Source organism: Gavia stellata, chromosome 2, assembly GCF_030936135.1.
Source record: "Gavia stellata isolate bGavSte3 chromosome 2, bGavSte3.hap2, whole genome shotgun sequence".
NCBI lineage: Eukaryota > Metazoa > Chordata > Aves > Gaviiformes > Gaviidae > Gavia > Gavia stellata.
The window spans coordinates 77,435,444-77,456,947 of NC_082595.1; the positions used below are offsets into that span (position 1 = coordinate 77,435,444).

At 34.9% G+C, this 21,504-nt stretch overlaps 1 protein-coding gene across 6 annotated transcripts in view; it reads right to left on the minus strand.

The window, feature by feature from the left end:
* Positions 1–1,968: 1,968 nt before the first annotated feature.
* The window catches only part of MYO6 (myosin VI), an 82,504-nt gene continuing 62,968 nt past the window's right edge, over positions 1,969–21,504 (minus strand). For 2 of the 6 annotated variants that reach the window (XM_059829577.1, XM_059829581.1), the window contains 10 exons: positions 20,582–20,790; positions 20,136–20,214; positions 17,545–17,705; positions 14,250–14,279; positions 13,744–13,782; positions 10,222–10,325; positions 8,788–8,919; positions 6,158–6,184; positions 3,679–3,897; positions 1,969–2,272 (listed from right to left, as the gene is read on the minus strand). In XM_059829577.1, coding sequence (XP_059685560.1) covers positions 2,073–2,272; positions 3,679–3,897; positions 6,158–6,184; positions 8,788–8,919; positions 10,222–10,325; positions 13,744–13,782; positions 14,250–14,279; positions 17,545–17,705; positions 20,136–20,214; positions 20,582–20,790 — 1,200 coding nt within the window. In that variant the 3' untranslated portion in view covers positions 1,969–2,072. The remainder of the gene's footprint in view (positions 2,273–3,678; positions 3,898–6,157; positions 6,185–8,787; positions 8,920–10,221; positions 10,326–13,743; positions 13,783–14,249; positions 14,280–17,544; positions 17,706–20,135; positions 20,215–20,581; positions 20,791–21,504) is intronic. The other 4 variants (XM_059829617.1, XM_059829599.1, XM_059829591.1 and 1 more) reach the window with 3 other exon arrangements.

The window sequence follows — 21,504 nt, forward strand, 5'->3', positions numbered from 1 at the left end:
TTAAGTCAAGAAGTTAAATCTAGATAGTAATAAATACAGGGTAGGGCATCACAGCCCTATCAGTTCAGCGATTTTTTTTTTTTTCTTCCTTGCTATCTCATGAATGATCACAGCTTCTTGCAGCGCTAAGTTTCTGGAGACTGGAAGTTCTGAAACTTTCGTTCCAATTCAGTAGCACATTAAACCCCAGTAATCTAAATTTCATAAGCAGCACCTTTAAACTCATGCAACATGGTATAGGTTTGTATACAAGCCAGCAGTCTGATGTGCTTCTCCTTTCATCTTCCAGCCAAAAATAACTGCTTCAGTGAAGAACTTGTTTGGGTAAAATGAAAACATTTTCTCGTTTGCAACCACATGACCAAAAAGTAGAGTGGCTATGCAGTGGAAGCTGAGATTCCCTGACGCAGCAGATTCATACAGAGTTAAGGTATTACTCAAATGCCTCCACATGTATTATTACAGTAAGGAGTGCATTTATAACAACAAGCAGACTGTGGCATGCAAGCACAATCTAAGGTCAGCAAGGATGTGTGCATCGTGAGCTTTCTCTGTGCTACAGAACTGCACCTCTTGAAAGTTACTCATCAAGTATATTTACACATTTAAAAACGAACGTTTCCAAGAGGTTTCAAACTGAGTAAACAGTGAGGAATTATTTTATAGTGTAAGCAAACTTGTCAATTCATTTTTAAATCAGCTTGAATAAGTAATTGCTACTTATATTTTGAATTCCTATCGGAGAGATAATAAATAATCAAGTTTAATTTGTTGAAATAATGGCCAGCATGGTGAAACAATGTTCACAAAAGTGAACAAGATGCATCTTAAAACTGTATGAAATCAATAATTCCCACCCACAAAAACTCCCAAAACAAATTGCTTAATAAGGGAACTGTTACAAGCTATGAAACTTGACAGAGGAGATTAAGATAAAGCTCAGTGTCTGAATCACTATCATATTCCAGTACACTAAAAATAGTAGCTATTTCATCAGCACATAGCATTAAGATGATGCATTGTGTTATTGGACTGAATTTTTATACAATCTAACAAAAGGTACAGACCTTGTGCATCTCGTTAGAATTAAAATAAACAATATGTCCGAGGCTCAGGCCTCAATATTCAGTTAAGTTATACTGCCACCAAAAAGCTGAACATATTTCCCTTATGCTATCCTTAATCTTATATGCTGCTAGATAGAAGTCTTGGACAATTTTGCATAATATATTGAAATTACACTACCTGGATGAACAAACTGTCCAAGAATTCCTAATGGAAATTTGGTCAGAAAAATAAAAGTCGGAAGGAAATTTCTACTTAAAGAGAAAAAAGAAACAAAGAGAGAAGTGGTATAAGCCCTAATGAGCAGTACATTCTTTTAATACCTCCAATATTACACACTATTGACTTACATGAATGCTCTTCTCAGAATGTACAGAAAACCATTTCTCTCAAACCAAGACAGAGAACGCATTAAATAGGAATTTATAGGTCTCAAGTTTAGGAGGATTTCCCATCAGTTTCTGAAAAAGTCAGTAAATACACACACTAACCAGTTTTCAAATCAGGACATAAAATGTCTCAGATTATACAAAAGTATACTCCAACTTCTCCGGAACAGAAGTCAAAGCTAAGGCCTCACAATTCCAGTTATTAGAAAGAGCATATCCTCTTTACTAGGCCACCACTTTAAGCCAACTATTCAGTGTTTTAAAGAGGGGATTTTAGAAAAAGGTGGTTGCAATGCAGTTCTTTGTAATATGTACCCAAGTATAGACAGATGGCTTAGAAGTGTTAAGAGTTATAACAGGAACTGTCAAAGAAAATGCAACATATAAACAAAATGCAACAAACTACACTGAAATTTCTTCAAGGTCCTCATACCTAGTGAAGTTCACTACACAAATTAAACATCATAAAGTACAAATTAACAAACCACATGATTAATAAAATCTGTTCATTTTATATTAAACATCTCTAGTATGATTATAGAATGCTTACGTCCTCTGTTGCACAGAGGAACTCTTCCCTTTGTATCATGGGCAAGGGTTACTGTGCAAAATGACCATTTATTTCAATAGGTTCTGCAGCATAGCTGTAGCATACGTAGGACGAGCTTGTCTGCTTTCAATTGCATTTTGAAGATACTGGATACCTCCACAACGCTCCCAAATTTCTTCAAACTGTCTCGGCAAAATTTCAGCACCTCGCTTTCGAGTTAAGCCAGTCTCTTCAAGATTAAGCTCACACATATCCATATCGTCCTTACCTGAAATGGTGAAGAGGAAAAGAAAAATCTTTATAAAGCTTTTACATCATTCAAAGGTCCCATTAACAAAGATTAGATCTTTGTTAATTAGATATCCTCTCTCAAGCTCTGGTTTGTTAATAGACTTCAAAACTTATGGGGAAATCAGTCCTCAGATACAGATATTGTGGGTTGTGGGGTTTTTGCACCAGAAAAGCAGTATCAGAACAAACTAGTATCAGATGCTGCAACTGACAAAATTGTGCTAAAAAAACGAGCAAAAAGGAACAAAGGAAAGAAGCCGAAAAGATTAGCATCTTGATATATTCTCCTGAAATCCACTACGGGATAACAACCGCATTTGTTTTACTCATACTTTCAGTTTTACCCAGTTTTACAGTGAACTGCTGTTATTATTTAATTTGTTTAAATGCAGCAAAGCAACTAAGAACTTGAGACTTTTGATCAAGTAGCCAGTATTCTTATCCCATGCTAAACAGTGTTTACCAAACGGGACTGACACAGGGAATCCAATGAAATGATGAGTGTAGCTCGCTCGCTATATTTTAATCTTATTTTTAATAGGTGATTCATTGAGTGTGGTACTCATGACAGCAATGCTACTTTTAGCTATGGGCTTTGACGCTGAACAGGTAACAGCTGGTATAAGGAATTCTATTAAAAATAATTAGCAGAAAACAAAGGAACTTTTGTCACTAGTAAAGCATCACTCTGAAGCTAAACAAATTGGTTATGGCCTCTTCCTCAGTCCCCAAGTTAAATACAAAAACACAGAACTATAAACAGCATTTCTCCCGTGTTTTCTCCCCCTTTCATTATCCTTCAGAAAAGGAGGATATGTTTCATTACCAGATAAATCTCTACCTATCCATTGCCACATTTAGTTTTAATCTTAAATATTTAAAATAAAAAGCTATTCTCCCATACTAGGCAGCACAAATACGGTAAAAGCATCAGTTTGCTATTAGCACCATAGTATGGAAAGACAATATATCATATGTGCAAATTACTTTGATACAAACTGCTGTAATTTTTCAAGGCTAACTAAAAACCAATACAACGCTGAGCAGAACTTTCCCAGATAAATTGTGATGTTTTATCTTCATGCTGTCTCCAGTTCAGTGAATAATCTGAAGATACTTAATAATAAAACCATTTACATTTGGATTCCTACTCTGTCTATGACTTCCCAGCTTAAAGGACGTGTACAGGTAAAACATGTGACCAGGTACATCTCTAAATGATACTCTGTAACATTTGGCCACCATCAACAGCAGTCCCAAATCCTCAAATTCCGCCCAGATGAGAACTGCTGATGAAAAAAAGAGGATGCGACTTGGGAAACTTGCAAGTAAGCTACCAACTCTGAATCGTCTCAACAATTGAATTTTGCTTTCAATACCAACCTGCTACAAGGAGAATGGGTGCCTTGTCAGGATGAAGCTCCATTTGTCGAGCAATCCATGGCCCATCAAAATGCGCATACCACCAACCCTTCTTCTTGTTCTGGGGATCTTTGTATTGGTCCGCAGGACGGATGAAGGGAATGCGGAAGTAACGCTGTTGTCTGTTTATTTCAATCTCTTGTTGTCTGGCTGGTAGCTGGGTTGTCGGGTTCTGTTGAGCTATCATACAAAGAAACCCCAAAACAAGCAAACAAAAAAAACAGAAAACAAGAAAACCATATTATGACTTGCTTGATTAATCAGCAAAGTAAAAAAAAACAAAAAACAACTAAATCAACCAATCAAAAATAAGCAAAAATAAAAAAAAAAAAACCAAAAACAAAAACAAACAAACCTAACAAACCAAACCCCCAAAAACCTGAGAGATTCTCTCTGAATACAAGGTCAGGTCATCTGAAGTCTCATCAAACCTAAAAAGCATTCCCATCTCACCTAAAAAGCATTCCCATCTCATATAATGTGCATTCTTTTAATGACTACAGCTACCACACTGGTGAGGAAAGGCTCATGTTAACTGTGTTATCTATATGTAATACTAGGTTGCTCAACGGCATCAGGTACATTCAGACAAAACGAAGTGAGTAAAATAACACATTTTGCTTTAAATCAGTATTTAAGGTAAAACTTCCCATATAAAATTTCTTACCAACCCGAAACATTAATCAGTAACTGCCCTAGTTCAGTCCATCTCTTTGTAAAACAAGGTCCCAGTGCAAAGCAGTATTTTCAGTTACAAAAATGCAAAGCATCACTTCAAGATTTTTGACAGTGACAGAATGGTGTGTAATACTGTTAAAAAAGACTAATTTGTTAGTAGAAATGTTGACCACACATACTGCTTATTACAAAGCTGCCACCAAACATAACTTTCTGCCTAGATTTCTGTGTACTAAACTCCAGCATTACAACTACTCTCTGGCGGCTTTCTATTTTAAAGAAAGTGTTTATTTCAGACCATTAAGATCAACAGACAAAACTTCTAGAGGAGACAGAGTTGTATGAAATCTTTTAAAGCTTCATACAAATTTTTGGTAAACATTTCCCATGTGCGTTTTTGAACTCCCTCAGAGTCCCACACATTTCAGACTTCGGAGAGAAACTTTCTTTCGAATAAAAGAAAATACTCTTTATGTTAACTCATCAACTGATTGACCTTCTTAATGTTATGTATAAACTATCATAATCAGTTTTAAACAGTAAATGTTCTTACAAGCAAGATCCTTTCCTTTAATAACTGTTCTCCTGGAAAAGTTTATTACTGATCCTGTTTTACTGGTTTACAATACCACTGTTACAAATACACTGTTTAAGAAATTCTGCATGTGAATCTATGCCATCTCTACAAAAAGAAAATCAGTATTAACAGTTCCATGTTTCAGCTTAAAGAGAGTAATTAAAAGTGAATTCCTTTTTTGTCCATTGTCTATTAAGCAGCAAAGCTAATTTTTGAGCTAGAATTTAATAAAATGGAAAATGACAATCACTTCTAATAACATATATTTACAGTTATGAACAAGACTTATAGACTAGCAACTGCACCTTGAAATTTCTTCCACTTAGATTCAAGGAAAAATAGTTTTTCTAGATGTGAAGAGCAGAAGCTCAAAAAATGTATGTACTATACAAATCATACCCCCCATTTTTTTTCCATGTCTACATGGAAAACAAAGAGAAGAAAAACAAAACAGATTTTAATAGGTAAATACTACTTTTATACATCAACTCTGATAAAGCATGTATTTTACAGGGAGACATAGTCTACAGTTTATAGGAGATTTATTCTATTTTCTGCAAATTGTCTGAACATCTATCACAGCAGATCAGTGCTTTAGTACTGTCAAAACATTTTTTCTAAGGCTTATTTCTAGCGCTATGCATATCTAAATCCAAGAGAAAATCTAGACAGGAATGCTAAGCAGCCAACATAGCCTCTACTTTTCAGTGCTATGGAATTGTAGTTCTTTTGAATAGAGAAACCATCACCTGAATGTTAGTTTGTGTGCTAGGAAAACAGCTGTTATATTAAGTTGATTCCAGAGTTTTGCTACAACAAAGCGCCATGTGCAGACAGTAAAAAATGTTAGAACAAGCACAGTATTTCTTGGGGAGAGGCAGGGGGAGAGAAGAGATTATACCTTCAAATAACCTACATAAAAAGGTTATTTCATTCTCCCTTCCCATGACTGCTCAAATAGGCAGGATCTCATGAAGATAAGCAGTAAATTACATTCGTAAATTACTAGAGTAACATATAATTGCCATCAGTTGTATAAGATTGCCAAATAGTAAAACAGAATTTTTTGAATAACTAAATTCTGTGTACACCTGTAGCAAAACACTGGATTAATTAATGTTAGTATAGAGATCTCAAGTGTTCCTATTCTTCAAAGTTAGCTTAAATAACCATCTCCCCACTTACGTGAGTTGCTCAAAAATGGTGCAAAATCTGTGAACAAATATTACATGTTGAACAAAACATAAAAGTGCTCTTTATAAGCTATAGTTTCATTACTTCAACATTTTTCACCAATGCTGACGATAGACAAATGGAAATTCTAGTTACAAAATAAACACAGATGTTGAGCCAAGTATTTCTATTCACTTTCTGCTCACTGTCATATATAAAATGTCTCCTTTCCTCAAGTTTCATAGATTTCCAACTGCTTCTATTTTCATCAGGGTTTAATTTTGAAATTGATTACTTCAATGACTTGCGATGCCTGTTACAAAACTCCAGTTATATACATGCTAAGCACAGACTGCTGTAACAAATCTGCTAGTTAATTAACCTGTTAATTAATAGAGGTAATATTAATTAACAGGTTAATTAACTAGGAAAAAATTTCCAGACCTCTATTAATACCAAATCTGCCTGTTCCAGTAATAATATACAAACCAGTGTTTAGCTTCTATACTGAATGTATGAATTTAATTAAAGGAGACCTGTAAAATTATATGACATTAGTGAGAAGACAGAAAGAAGAAACTACATCAGTTGAAGCACACATCCACTGACACCCGAAAGACTTTTAGCTTAAACATCTAAGAAATCAGAGTTCCTTCTTACTACCTACTCAGATCATTATAATACGTAGATGTGAAATGCACATGTAGCATAATTATTTGCCATAGGAAGAATTACTTCTGACATTAACAAGAGTCTCTAAAGGTCACTATTATTGACTGTCTTCTGAACTGCAATGTTGTAACTTTTCTTCAGAAATATGAAGCCATATTTCAAGAAAAGTAAAAAAATGCAACAAAGAACATGGAAAAGAATGTTGTAAATGTATAACTAAATGTGATGAGATCATGAATATTCCAAACTTTATTTGCAGAAGTCCAAAGATTTTCTGCTCTTTGATACTTCCCATCAGCAATACTATGCATGAATATTTATTTTACCCATTTAGCTGCAGACAGAATTTGCAAGCTCAAATTCAAAGCAACTTACCACTTTGCAGAAGTGCTTCAAAGGCCTTTTCCTGCTGTTTCAGTCATAAGCTTTCTTAAGCACTTAAAACCACATTACTAGGCATGGCCACAAGGACCCATTCTTTGATAACATCTTTTCCAGGGGTCCAGATTTCACCCACCATACATCTGTACCAAAGTTCCCTGAAAAGCTCAAATTCTCAGGTCATGCTCAAGCAATGCATAACTCTGAATGAATCAAGGAGACACCTTTATACAAAGACTAACACTGAAAGTAAGCAGGGCACCTGCATCCCCTGGGATCTGCATCCACCATGTCCCAGGACAATGCTCTAATCCCAGGCTAATGGGACTTTGGGGAGAGCATCTTCTCCCCATCTTCCCTTTTCTCTGTCTCTCCCATTAACTGTGTGGTGAGGAACACAAGGATCATGGAACCAGAAAACAGCAAGAAAGATCTGACTAAATTATTATATCAGTTTGCTGTGATTCTGTTCATTTCTTAGATTCCTTTTATAACAGATGATCACTGGACTTGAGGGTGGGGTGCCAGGGAAAGAGTAACAATCAACTCCACAAATATCACTTCAGAAACTGGGCACCTAATTTTCAGGCCTGGCAGTGTTAAACACAGTAACTCCTACACATTTTTGTTGAATTTAAAAGGCAGTCACTTATTCTCATTAGCGCATTGCTTTGATAATAAACACCCATCTGTGAAATCAGCAGAATGACAGTCTAATAAGAAAGCAGCAACTACAAAAAATTTGCCATCCCATAATCAAAAATTGCAATATCAACACCCATAGAATTTAAAAAAAAAGAATGTAACCTGAAATACATAAGGCTTACAGTAATGTAAATGAGGAAATTATTAGCGCCTTTTAAAAGTATCTACATCTATGTTTATATATCTGTGTCTTACAGAAGAATAAAAGCATGAGGAAAAAAACCCTTACACCAATACTTTTTGGTTTGGCTGGACCCTAAAAGTAATAGTGAATTACATAACAGAGCATGATTTCTTTCAATCTTGTTTTTTATAGCACCAAAAATATCACATGCAATTCTCTGATAGATGGACTATTTGAGAACTATTTTTAGAATCTCTATTCTATCCTTAGGTATAATTCTCTGTTCTGAACTATCACTAACTACTATCAGAAAGCAACATTTGTAATTACAGAGGTCAGAACTAGTATGAGCAGCCTTAAAAACAAAGTCTCAGAAGTCTCAAAATGCGAACCACAGTTTCATAAATGGAAAATTATCTTCCTTAGTCTTAAGCAGCACAGCAATGAACATTTAGCAAAAATGCCAGCAACCGCAACACCAAATCAAGAACTATTTTTAACAGATGTGAGTTGGTATGACAAAAGGTTTCAGGGAGAGCTATTCAGTACATGTGTCTGGGTCTCCTGAAAGTATTCTACTTTCTGCAAAGTATTTGTCAGTTACAATATTTTCAAAATATTTACCTTAAATCAATATAAAAATACTCCAAAAACCACAAGAATTTCCTTCAACCTAGCAAAACCAAAATTCATTCTAGAAATGTTTTCTCTAGAATATTGTCACCAAAATGATTATAAACACAAAATTATCTCTCCTCACCGTAGTCTGTAACTGATTTGGGAGCACGCTGTTCTGTTTCTGCATTGCGTTTCTTATTCTTGGATTTCCAAGCATGATATACCTTTAGCCTTCTATGAAACTCTTCTCTGCAAGCTGCCAAGAGTTCAATATCTGTCTCAAAAATGAGGAAGGAAGGGAGGAGTGAGGAAAATCAGAAAAATTATTTATTAAATGCTTTTCTATATTGATAGGTACATAATTTTAGATCAGTTTGTAACATATAATATAATATAATATAATATACCCTCATTCTCTGCAGCAACAGGGCCTGTATTTTATGGCCCAGAAAGATCCTTGGAGTGCTATATATCCTTTTTTCTTTTACAGGAATGACATTGCCCAAAGTAGCTGTTCTACTTTGAGATTTGGAGCAGTGAAATGCTACAAATAAAATTTTCTATTTGCTAAATTTGTCTGTTGACATTATCACAAGCCAAGCAGTACAGAAACAGATAAAATTTCACCACTGAATTTTATTTCTGCAACTGAAAAAAAGAAAATCAGCAATTTGACTGCTCAGATCTAGGTTCTTTTTCCACATTATTAAATATATTTTAATTTTGCTGAATTTCATGATACTAACAGACTGAATGATTGCAAGGCTTTTTCATTAGTCACCTAAAAGTATCCAAACTGGCTTCATCAGAGATGAACATACATTAGTTCCAGTCTTGCATATGTAAAAACAATAGAGACACAGTTAGAATTTGGAGCTAACTTTGGGTTTTATGGAGCGAATGGGTTTGTTTCCAATTTCTACATCCAGGGAGAAATTCTGCATTATCTTAAATCAGAAATTAACCAACTGCTTTCAATCAGAAGCAGGAAGAAACAGTAATATTTAATAAACAAATACTTCTTATCTGTTTTTATCTTCGTAACATCGGGGGAAAAGTAATTAATGTCCCAACTGCAAGCTTCCCAAATGAAGTTACACATTTTGAAAATTAAAGAATAATCTGAACATCTAAGACAGAAAATATTTTATGCTGTGTTTTACATGACGTATTTGCTTTTTTGTGATTTGGTGACAGCAAGAAGCAATAGCAAAAAATTTCTTAGAACACGCAAATTCTAGGTAAAGCATAATAACTATTATTCCCTTCGTGGAAATACATAAAACTGAGACAATTTAATTAAGAAATTTCAACATGTCTTTTATGGCCCAAGCAGTTTAACATCATAAATATATACTCAGTAAAGGAGGTAACAAAGGAAATTCTGTTTCCTCAATATGGAAATAGCTTAGTTTGCTGTTCTATTTGGGGTAATAGAAATTTTTAAAATGAATTTGACATTCATTCAAACCTGAATAAATTCATGAGCAAATTTTTATCTTTATCATAGGAAGAAAGTAACACCTTTCATTCAGCTGCAACTTTCTCAAATCAGAGAAAAAAAAAAACAACTCACCACAGGATGTATTGATGGTATCACGAAGCTCTGCATATTTCCACTTACTGAGATCATGCTTCTTAGTACCAGCGGCAGCTTTCGTGGCTTGCACTGAAGGACCCCTACAATTATTAAAAAAATATATATTTTTTCAAGTATGAAACGGGAATTGTTACAACAGGAGGAATAGATCCCACGATCAACGCTGCAGCACGCTTATTACAATGAAAATCAGCAGCAGAGGTACTGAATTCAAAGGCAAAGTGCCCTATTATTTTCATGATGTTCAAATGATTAAGTGAAAGCATCTTTTACGTCCAAAATCATGTGACAATCTGATTGGTTGCCTGGAGATTAAAAGGAATTGTCATTAATAGATAGCATTTAGGTGTGAAAAGACGCATATTCTATTCATGTGTACCTCACCCCACACTGATGTACACTTTTCCTGGTACTAGTCAAGATGCAGAATACAGACAACAAAGACTGGCCATATACATTTTTAGTTTCATTCGAAAAACAGACAAGGAAAAATATTTCTGAAGTAGACAAGGAGAAGGAAGAAAAAGCGTTTCCTCTGCTGTTTAAAACTGGATTAAGTCAAAATCCTTGTTCCAAGACTAGAGGAAATATTCCATGCCTTTGACAAAAGTCTAATTTGAGAAAAGAAATCAAATTAATTCTATATTAATTGTATAGCAGCTGTCTGAGAACAGCAACATTTATTCTGGAGGCGGGGGGAAATGATTAAGAGATACCAAGGAAAAAAAGACCATTCTCAGAAGAAAGGCTGACCAGTATAAAAAGACTCACCTAGAAACAGTGTTTTTCAAAGGCAAAAGGTATTCATCGTATAGGTAGCATGCAATAAAGTCAACAGCAAATGCATGTGAGAAACTATTACTAAAATCTCCATCATCTCTAATAGTATGTATAAAGTTATCCATGTAACAAACAAACACTATATGTATATGTATAAAGATAAACCTTAAAAATGTATAAAGATATAAGGTATAAAGATATACCTTAAAAATGGTATGGATAAGAAGAGGAAGAACTCTCCCTTAGGAACGGCAAACTTCCCATGGATTATTTGGATATAAACTAAGTTCAAAACACTCCACTGTTCAGTGATGATCAGAATACTTTTTAAACACTAAGGAAATTCAAGAACAGACACATGATTTTACCAATCTCTGCTAATGCCCTTGACTAAGAACAAGAGGCAAACTGAATTATCTTTCAGGATCTGAGAGGATTTGTTCAGAAGAAACTAGATCTTTAACAGGGTAGCAAAATACTTGATGTGATCTGTCACTTTAAAAACTCACAAGAGAGAAAACCAGAAGAAACTAGGCCTTTTCAGATAAAGTCTGTTTGTGCAGCAATATCTTTGTGGGACTGTTACATTATTACAGTATTTCTTATCCAGTGGATATTATTTTAAAGCTTGTTTTTCCATAAAGGTCTCATGTGGGACTATGAAGTTTTATGTTGTTTATTTTCCCTTTCAAGTTAATAGGTTATAAATACATCTTCTATGAAAAATTTCTCTATGTAGATATAGCAGTTCTAAAAGGACAGATAACAAGTGCAATTTATTTTTCAGTTTCAGAAAATAAAACAATCTGTTTAACCAAATGTTCTTCTTAATAGCAACTGAACCATCTCCTGAAATGTAATTAAAACTACAGAATGGTACTCTTTATTGCAGCATCAGCTTAATTATGCCTACTCATACTACTAATCTGAGTCAACACACAGCTTCCAGTTATGGTATGTGAGAAGTCTGACATAAAAAATGACCTCTTTGACTTTTAATCAGTACATAGCTAAGGGACAGGAACTTTTCCTCACCCTTAGCACTACTCGTAAGTGTAAACCAAATCATTAGACAGACAGTCTCCTTCAAAATATATATTTCAATATTTTCTTATCATTGGCATACCTGTAGGACATTAAAGGATTGCTGCTAAATGTAATTTCCGTTGCCTGGTGTCTAACCTTCTTGAACCTAATTTGAAAAATCCTAAGGATTTTCCTTATTTAGCAACACTACCCACTACTCTAAGAGTTTGCTACATAATTCAGAGCAGCAGAACTAGGCTGTAAGATCTCTGGTTAAACTAGTAATCTTTAAGAATGCTAATCCAATTGAATGGCTTAGCCTTTCCATTACAGTACTACTCTGCACTCTGCAGATCACTCTTTCTGTTTTCTACATGTCTAAAGACAGCATAACAGTCTGGCAGTAAGAAGAGCATCATACTTGACAATCAGACTTCACCGCTCAATCTGACAAAGTTATGTATCATAAGCAGTATTTTCAGACTTAAAAAAAAAGTCTCAAGTCAAAAGTTTCCAGTATATGAAAAGTGAAAAAAATCTAGTTAAACAAGCATGCAGTAAGAAGTACTGCATTTTGAATTCAACCAAAATAGAGCCTCTGATTTTGCCCCAAAATTTGTGATTTTTTTTTTTTTTTTGCACATTAAGAATTAGGCCATTGTCATTGGAACTATGTCAATGTATGCAATACAATCTAGCCATCTAAATTCACATGCTAACTTAATTGCACACAACATTGTTTATTCCTGTTGCTAAAACACCACTGCAAGAAACAAATTTAGTTAACAGCTGCATTTCCAATTATCATTGCTACAGCTAGAAAACCCAACAAACATGTGAGACCGATTATCTTCAGACTATATATACACAGCATAGTAGGTTGTTTAATAACAGATTCACTTTTTAAAACTCTAAACAATATTGCCTCTTATGTAAGCTTCAGAAAATGAATGTCAAAAGTTTATTTTTGTCCTCATGTTGCACAAAACACTTTCTAATTACTCACTGATATGAAGGACATTATAAAAATTTCTTTCAACATAGAATTAGTATTCTAACACAAACTAGTATGAGACTGTTACAGTAGAATTGTATTCAGATCTAAACCTGCATTCTCCTTTCCCCCTGCATTCTGCATAAAACCTTGCATCAGCATTCAAGAAATCTCAGAAGGGGATTTTGTTTAGATGTCTTAAGAGGGTTTTTAATATGCTTTTAACGTGGTAATTTTCAAAACTGCTTTTATTTGAAGGGAATTATAACTAGAATATTTTCTTATTAAAAGCACTAACAGTTACATTAACATTAAATAACTTCATTAATTCTGTGTTGAATCTGTAGAAAACCTCCTTCGGAAGATATGAAGCCTAGTTTTCTATTACCGTTACAAGAAAGGTGAAAAGAGAAGAAAGCTGGAGGTACATTATCAAAATTACACAAAACACCAGGGTATGTGAACTATTTTTTTTTTTTTTTTTTATGTAATCAATTAAAATGGCAGAACAGTAATTGCTGGAAAAAAGGTGTTGATAAAGGAAATTTATCTGAAAGAAATAATTTATTTATCTGCTTAGCACTTAAAACAAACAAACCAGATTCCATTATTTTTCATTCCATAATAATTCAACCCATTTCATGTGTGATTTCTTTTTATAAAATGATTGATTCATTTGGTGTTGTCTTCTCACCTACCTAGACAATATTTCTGACATTTCTGTGGCCATTTGTTCCCTATAAAAAAATTGATAAATAAGCATAAACCACACATATGAATATAAAAACAGCCTTTATAACTGTGATAGCCTCTTGCCAACCAAACTGAAGCTAATTCAAGTGCACAAAAAAAATGGCTACTTATTTTAAATGATTTCCTATATAATATGCATACACAGTCCTGATTCTTCAAAGAGCAATAAATCACACAGGGCAGTGAAAAATGGATGGTATGTGAAAAAGTTTACACTAATTATATAATCATCTTTAAACAGATATTATTAGGTATATTAGATTATTAACTTGTTTATTAGACATAAGCAAAGTAGAGGATATAAAGTATTACAAATTGATTTAAAGTTTACAGAAGCATGCTAATAAAGATTATTATGGGGTATTAGTAAATAAGAGGACAGTATCAATTTCCTTTGAATTAATTAGTATTGCTTTTTTCTATTATTCAAATGGGAAAAAAAATGCCATACACAGTCATTTGAGGCTTTGTTCCATTGGCTCTGCAAATAGAAGACATTTATGTTAGATAGACTACTTCCTAGTTACCTTTCTAATAACTGAAGTGGGAAAAGGTAGGTCATAGTATTTCCTGCTCTGTCACATCTTATTGACTATCTTACGCTTTTTGTTGTTCTTTTTTTTAACTGAAAAACAGGATTATATAGACCTTTTTTCTTCACCTTTTTCATTCAATCATGACTGTCAAATTATTTTTTAAAAGTTAAATTAAGATAATCTGGAAAAAATGTACAGGCGAAAACTTCCCCCACCCTTTCTCCCACCCCCCCACCCCATCTTTCAAAAGCAAAAATTTTGAGACATGCTACTGATATATTTTATGCCTGGATAAGCGTATCACAAGAAGTAACAGCAATCCTCATGTAGCTACTCTGGGAACAGGACCAATAGCTTCTTCATGCAAGCTGTGAAAAGACACAGTCTAACTGCCATACTGAAGACCCACATGTACACACATGTAGCACTGAATATGCTACAAATTAGAACTTACTTGGATTGTTCCAATGCGATGCACAGAACAGATACACTCACAACACCTTCACTGAGGCTAGCTTATTTTGGTGCTATATGCTACACTATATGTTTCAATAAGCCTCATAAATTAAAAATATTGCACAGGTGTAAACAGGTATCTATTATTTAATTAATTTTTTGCTTACGTGCTAAGCACTTCTGTTAATTTACCCCTAGGTGCAGTAAATCCCTTATGACACATGCTTTCAAATTGTGGATGAGTAATAAAATTGGATGAAGCTAGGAGACGTCCAGCATATCCAGCACAGAAAAAGCACAAATAAAAATGCTGGATCTACTGCCAGAAGAAACAACGCTTCTTCTTTGACGGGAGCCAACGAGTATATTTCTCAAAGAAACTACTAATACTTATGAGCCTTTAAAGATCTATGAAAACTAATGGTGAATGCAGCAAGGCATTGAGAAGAAAAGAAATAAAGCAGAGGCTACTCATTTTCAAATATGACAACATGCAAGTATCACACGTTCCTTAAAAATAAGCAAAATACAGGAGTTCCTTCACAGTGGCACATAAAAATCACCTTGCTCTTACTATTTTCACGCCACAGGTTGTACAGCACAATGGAAAATACCCTTTTATTCATACCAACATGTAAGCATGAAACGATTTTTTACAAAACTGTGCAAAAACACTGTAGAAACCAGTATACTGCATGAATTCAGTATGGAGTGATACATGCGTTATCTTACTACAGCAAAATTTAACAGAAAAGGGAAACATACATACATACATAAAAGTCACAGTGATTTCAGTGTATCATATGGTAATATGCAAGTCTCAAATCAGAAGATGGCAGAATATAACTTCCTTAGACTCTAGTAAAATTTTAACTGGTATCAGTTAAAATAAGTCCTGAGAATTTATGTTTAAATTATTAAATTACATGTTTTGTTCAAACCAATAAATAGTTTTCATTTCAGAGAAGAATTCACACAGTTTCTACCTTTAAGCCAATTCCTGCAGTTAGGTGGAAATCTACCCCTGGATTTGAGAGAAGATATTGGGGTTTGGGGAACATTTTAGTTTGTTTTTAAACAAACCAAAACAAAATCAAATCAAAGGTGAACTTAAAAGAATTTTCTTCAATTTTTGGACATGCTTAAAACTCTTTGAAGTAGAGTGCAGAAACGGAAGGAAAAAAATTTGGTAATGAGCTAAAAAGAAATCTCACATAAGCAGAAGAATCTCTCTATTACTTTTTTCTAGATTTATATAGTATCTTGTTCAAGAAAGGATTTACATTGCTATGTTAACTCATTCAGACCACTCTGCACTTTCCAATCATTCAGAAAAGAGTCTTCATTCTCCTACCGCTAGCTACACAGCGGAGAGGAACTGGCAGTCATAACTATCAGGACGCTTAGTTCATCACCCATTCCGGGACTACCCAAGGAAGACAAATACCAGTGTTACCCATGAGCAGTAGAAAACACTGAGGAGATTAGAGCTTCACTGACAGAAAATTTACTGAATTCTCTGAGCCCTTCTTGTCTATTGCCTCCCTTCTTTCATATTTAAGAGAAGTTTTCCAGTTTGCAACACTAGAGTGACTTTGAGTTTACCTTCAAAGTATTGCACCAAAATCCAAACAGGGAAAGTATGAAAATCTCCCAAATGCTGTCTGTGAAACACCTGGACATCCAACTGAGCATGTTAAAGTCTTATCTGAGAAAATGACAGCTATTGTATAACTGAGGGCAAAACCACAATCATTTTAGTGGAAGTGTCTAAAACCCAGTATTGTACATGACAAAAAAATTACCTAGCTATCTCATGTCGGCATACAGTTATTAAAAAAAAAAGTATACATCTAGATCAAATTTGAGTAACAAAGAGAACACATATGGGAGCTTGAAAGTCCATGGAAACGTTTGGGATTTTCTTACACCCATTCTTTCAACAACAACAACAAACTGCGTAGACTAGCACTAATGAAGTCACCAATGATGTGATTGTGTTCATAGGTCCATTTATGCAATTTGACCAGTAAGCACCATTTTTATTGGAACTTCTAAGTTGCTTCTAAGACATCTCCCTTTACACATGAAAAGCTCTTGCTTTGCAGGCAGCGTGAATCTGTATACTAAAAGCCAAGCACTTCTTGTGACACATCAAAAAGTTCAAACAAAACAAAATGTTTAAGACAACATTTAATTTTCAAACCCATCTACATTAAATATATTCATTCCACTTTAAAAAACTTACCAGTCAGGACACAGAAATAATTACGATGTCTGCATTCAAAGAGGGCTTCTTGTTAAAAATAACACACACAAATTCACACTATATTGCTGGAACCATCAAGTACCAGAAAGGGTATATTTTATTACTACTTACCACTGAAACAATTCCATTCACTATTTTCAACGAGTCATAAAAATCTTAATTTAAATTGGTTGCCACCCTTGCTAGAACTCAAAAAGAGAAAGAGAACTGTAGTCGTATTCGCAAGCACCTACTAAATTACTCATGCAGCAAGACGCAAAACGGAGAAAGTTTTTAAGCAAAAGCAATCTATTTGTAACAAATTTCACAAGTTAATTTGAAAAATAATCCAATACACTGACTTAAAAGGTCCATTTAATTAATACAAGAATACATAAAACCAACAAGAGAGTAGCCTTCTTAAAGGGATCAGGACAGGACGGAGACCAAAGTGGGGGAAAAAAAAAAGAAAAAAAAAAGAGAAATTTGACTACTTAACTCCATACCTTCGCAAACCTAAATCAAGCTGAGCCTCATCACTGATGAGTTCTGCCTCACTCTGGGCAATTCTCATTGCAAGTTCACGATCACGACGTTCCTGTTCAAGCACTGCCTGGTGCTGGGTTTCCTCTTCGCGTTCTCTAGCTAGCTGAGCCTCAATTTCAGCCTGTTGTATAAAAACACACCTTTAACCTTATCCAATCAAACCCAAAATGCTACATAAGCAAAGGATTAGAAAAATATGCCAAGTAGTATATTTATAGCTTTCAAAACATGCAAAATTTACACGACTGAAAAAGTAACAGCATTAGTATTTAGTTTGACCCAAGAAAAACAAAACAGCTACAGATTGCATCTTGGTTTTCAAACAGTTTATCGAATCGTTATTGTCCACCACTTGTATTACCTTTTCAAATTAAAGTGCCAATCAATTATTCCTTATTTAAAAAAACCACGTGAAGCTTTTTATTAACTATTATGAAAATTAGACTTCAAAAGTTTTTAGAATCATTAAACCTCAGATGATACAGAGCATTACAGTTACTTCTCCACAGCTCTAACACAATACTCCCTTGATATTCAGGACTTGGCATTATAGGACTTTGAAATAGGCATTGCTTTGCATATAAGTCCGTAGTTCATTTTGAAAAGCGATTATGACAGATACTGGAATCCTCTGTGGACTTGATCTGGCTTTGAATTTAAGCAAATAGTAAAATTCCGACTTACTGCAACGCAGAAGCAATCCAGATATACTGCCTCTAAGAGCAAAACTGTAATTCCAGTTTACCATCTTATTTAACAGAGTCTTGCACATACAGTAAGTAAAATGCGACCATCCAATTCATACTTCTGAAAGTCATACACGCCAAATCTTAGCAGTGCCTGTCTTGGTGCCCAAAAGTCAACAAAGGAGACAAAGTTCCCACTCATCACTGTGAATCTGCACCACTAAAGCAGTGCAGTAAGACCAGTGACTTTACCCTGTGAACTGTGTTTTAAATTAGCTGATAGTAACAATCACCAAAAGGAGAGAAAATTAATCACAGAATCACTAAGGTTGGAAAAGACCTGTAAGATCATCAAGTCCAACCATCAACCCAACACCACCATGCCCATTAAACCGTGTCCCACAATGCCTCGTCCACACATTCCTTGAACACCTCCAGGGATGGTGACTCTACCACTTCCCTGGGCAGTTTATTCCAGTGTCTCACCACGCGAATAATTAACAGAATGTAAAAGAAAGAAATACCCTACTGGATTACGTATCTGCTTTGTATCCAAACGCAGTGTTTCTAAGTGAAAGTGTAAATTACATTCTGCATTGCAGATATCCACATCTCACAAACAAAGAAACATAAATAAAGACAATCCCTAGAGGTGCTCACAGTGCTGGCAGACCAAGTTTTTAAACCTTCTGGCAACATTCCATCTTGCTTCCTCGATGGACAAAATTTAATCCATTTAAACTGTCCCCAAATGGAAACTTATCCTATGAATTTCTCACAAAACACCAGGCACATCTGCAGTGGTCTCCAAGCAATGATTTTAGAGACTAGCCAAATAGCAGCTTACTGTTTTTGTGCTTAAATTCTGCAAGCTGGTAGTGCTTATTATTCTGATACAGGTGACAGACCCAAAAACACAGGGAAGATTCATTTTTCATCAAAAGATTATAATTGCTCTGCTAGTTCCAGCAACTTGTTTATCAGGAACGAGGGTGAGGTGATAGAAAAGAGTATGCAGAGGCAAGAAGGATAAGCAGTGCTAGGCTAACTCCAGGGATAACAAGATATAAGAGAAAAATTCTGCTTTTGATTACTCATAGTCAGAGCTTAAAAGAGTCTGTAAACATTAGTGATCACTGCCCTGCACTTGCTACAACTGCCCCTACAGAGAAGCTTTTTCCCCTCTGAGACTGCTCTCCCAGGCCACCCAGGCAATCTCCAAGATGAGGAAAACAAGGGTACGGGGCCAAACACACCTCAGAGTGACAGTTCATGATGGGATCAGTAAGAAGTGTCAGGAATCAAGGGGGAGGGGTGGAGGGGCAGGGTTTGAACTGCATGTCTTTATTCTACATGAATGTAGCCAAAGGGGCTACTAGACACAGTCCTGTAACCTCTCATTATTACCAATATTATGGAAGTGTTTACAGTTAAGCTGGTACATGGCACAACCTGAGTCCAGATGTGACTTCTAGTAAGAGAGTGCCAAACTTGCCTGACATGGAACATCTGCAAGAACTTCAAAGGCTAAACCAGGATTCTCTGGTGTTGTGTATTTTTAACTTTAAAATAACTTTTTAAACCCTTTAAAAAAAATGCACTTTTACTCGGAAGACCTGAACTTGCATGTGAACTAGAAATAGGTGATCCGTCTTGGGATGCCCTAACCATGATTTTCACTTTACATTTACTACTAAAGCAACATGGCTGAATGACTCTGAGACACGCATTTATAAAATGAAGCCATTAGACTCAGTGGAGAACCTAAGCTGAAAAAGTGAAAAAGATTTAAAAAAAAAACAATTAAAAAAACCCCAACAACAACCAAAAAACCCCCAAAACCTCCACCCAGCTAAAACATTAACCTGAATACGCTTTTCTTCCTCTTCCCTCTTTTTCCTCTCTTCCTCTTCCTGTTTTCTCTTTGCCTCAATCTCAGATTTCCTATTACGAAAGAGGAGGAGGAAATGAAAACATGTTATTATGATGCACGTGAACAAGAGATAGGAAAGCATCTTCCATAAAACTGAACGGTACTCCAGAAGTCAGTACAGTCCTGACGACAGGACACTACATGTAAAGTCAAGAAACTTTCCAAGTCCATCTGTATTTCCAGCTGCATCATATAATTTCTTCCATACTCTATTCTGACTACAGATACTGGGAAAGGAAACGTTTTAACACTGCATAGCACACCAGGAGTACAATCCAAGTAACTCTCTTTAAGCATAGGAGTATTAAAAACAGTCTCATTAAAGTGCCTTTCCTATTTTCTTCTCCCTCTATAACCAACAACTTATTCAATACTCACAGACGTCTTTCCTCTTCTTCCTTCCTTCGTTGTTGTTCTTCCTCTTCACGTCTCTTTCTTTCTTTTTCCATTTCTTCCTGGATGCGTCGTAGCCTCTCTGCTTCCTCCTCTTGCTGTTTCTTCTTTTGCAGTGCACTCAGAAGCTGCTCTGAGCTTCTAACTAGAGCGTCATATTCTTCCTGTATCTGTTCCCTAGTCATTATAGTGGTCTACAAAATGAAATAATAAGAGGGGATTATATTCTTTTACATTTGTACTTCACTTCTAAAAAAATGTATATTGAAAAAATATTAAGTGAAATGAAAGCATTGAGAAATATAATTAAATTATATATACACTTCAGGGTGGGGGAGCTTGAGCACATCCTTCCCTTTCTTCTTAAAATCCTGGGGATCCATTACTCTCTCATATAAAACCATACAAAGTAATCTCCATTTTAGCACTGATACTAAACATGACTTCTCTTTAAAACATGCCTTCATTTTTTAAACCTTGCAGTTTTAAGCAACAGAAATTAAATCTTAGCATGCTAAGATGAAAACTAAGGGCCTCCTATGTGCATTTTGTGTCATGTTCTTAGCTGCTATAGCAGTTATTTACATCTCTGCCTTGTATGTGATAGCACAGAATAGTTTCTCTTACTGTATGTATACTAGCACTCAGAAAAAGCATTGGACTGTGTTGTGACTAACTTTTTTTAAAAAGGTATTAGTAGCAAATAACAGGTTGAAAATACTTAAAACAATAGCCTTTGCTACATATGCTTTCAAACCTCATTGATAGCTACAATTTAATTTCATTTTACAATTCATATTGATGTATAGTAATAAAACTGTGATATGAGGTGTTTGCTGACCTTTTCTGAGCGTGTATCATAATGATAATCAAATTATCTTATTTTTATTAGAAAAGAGAACTATAAG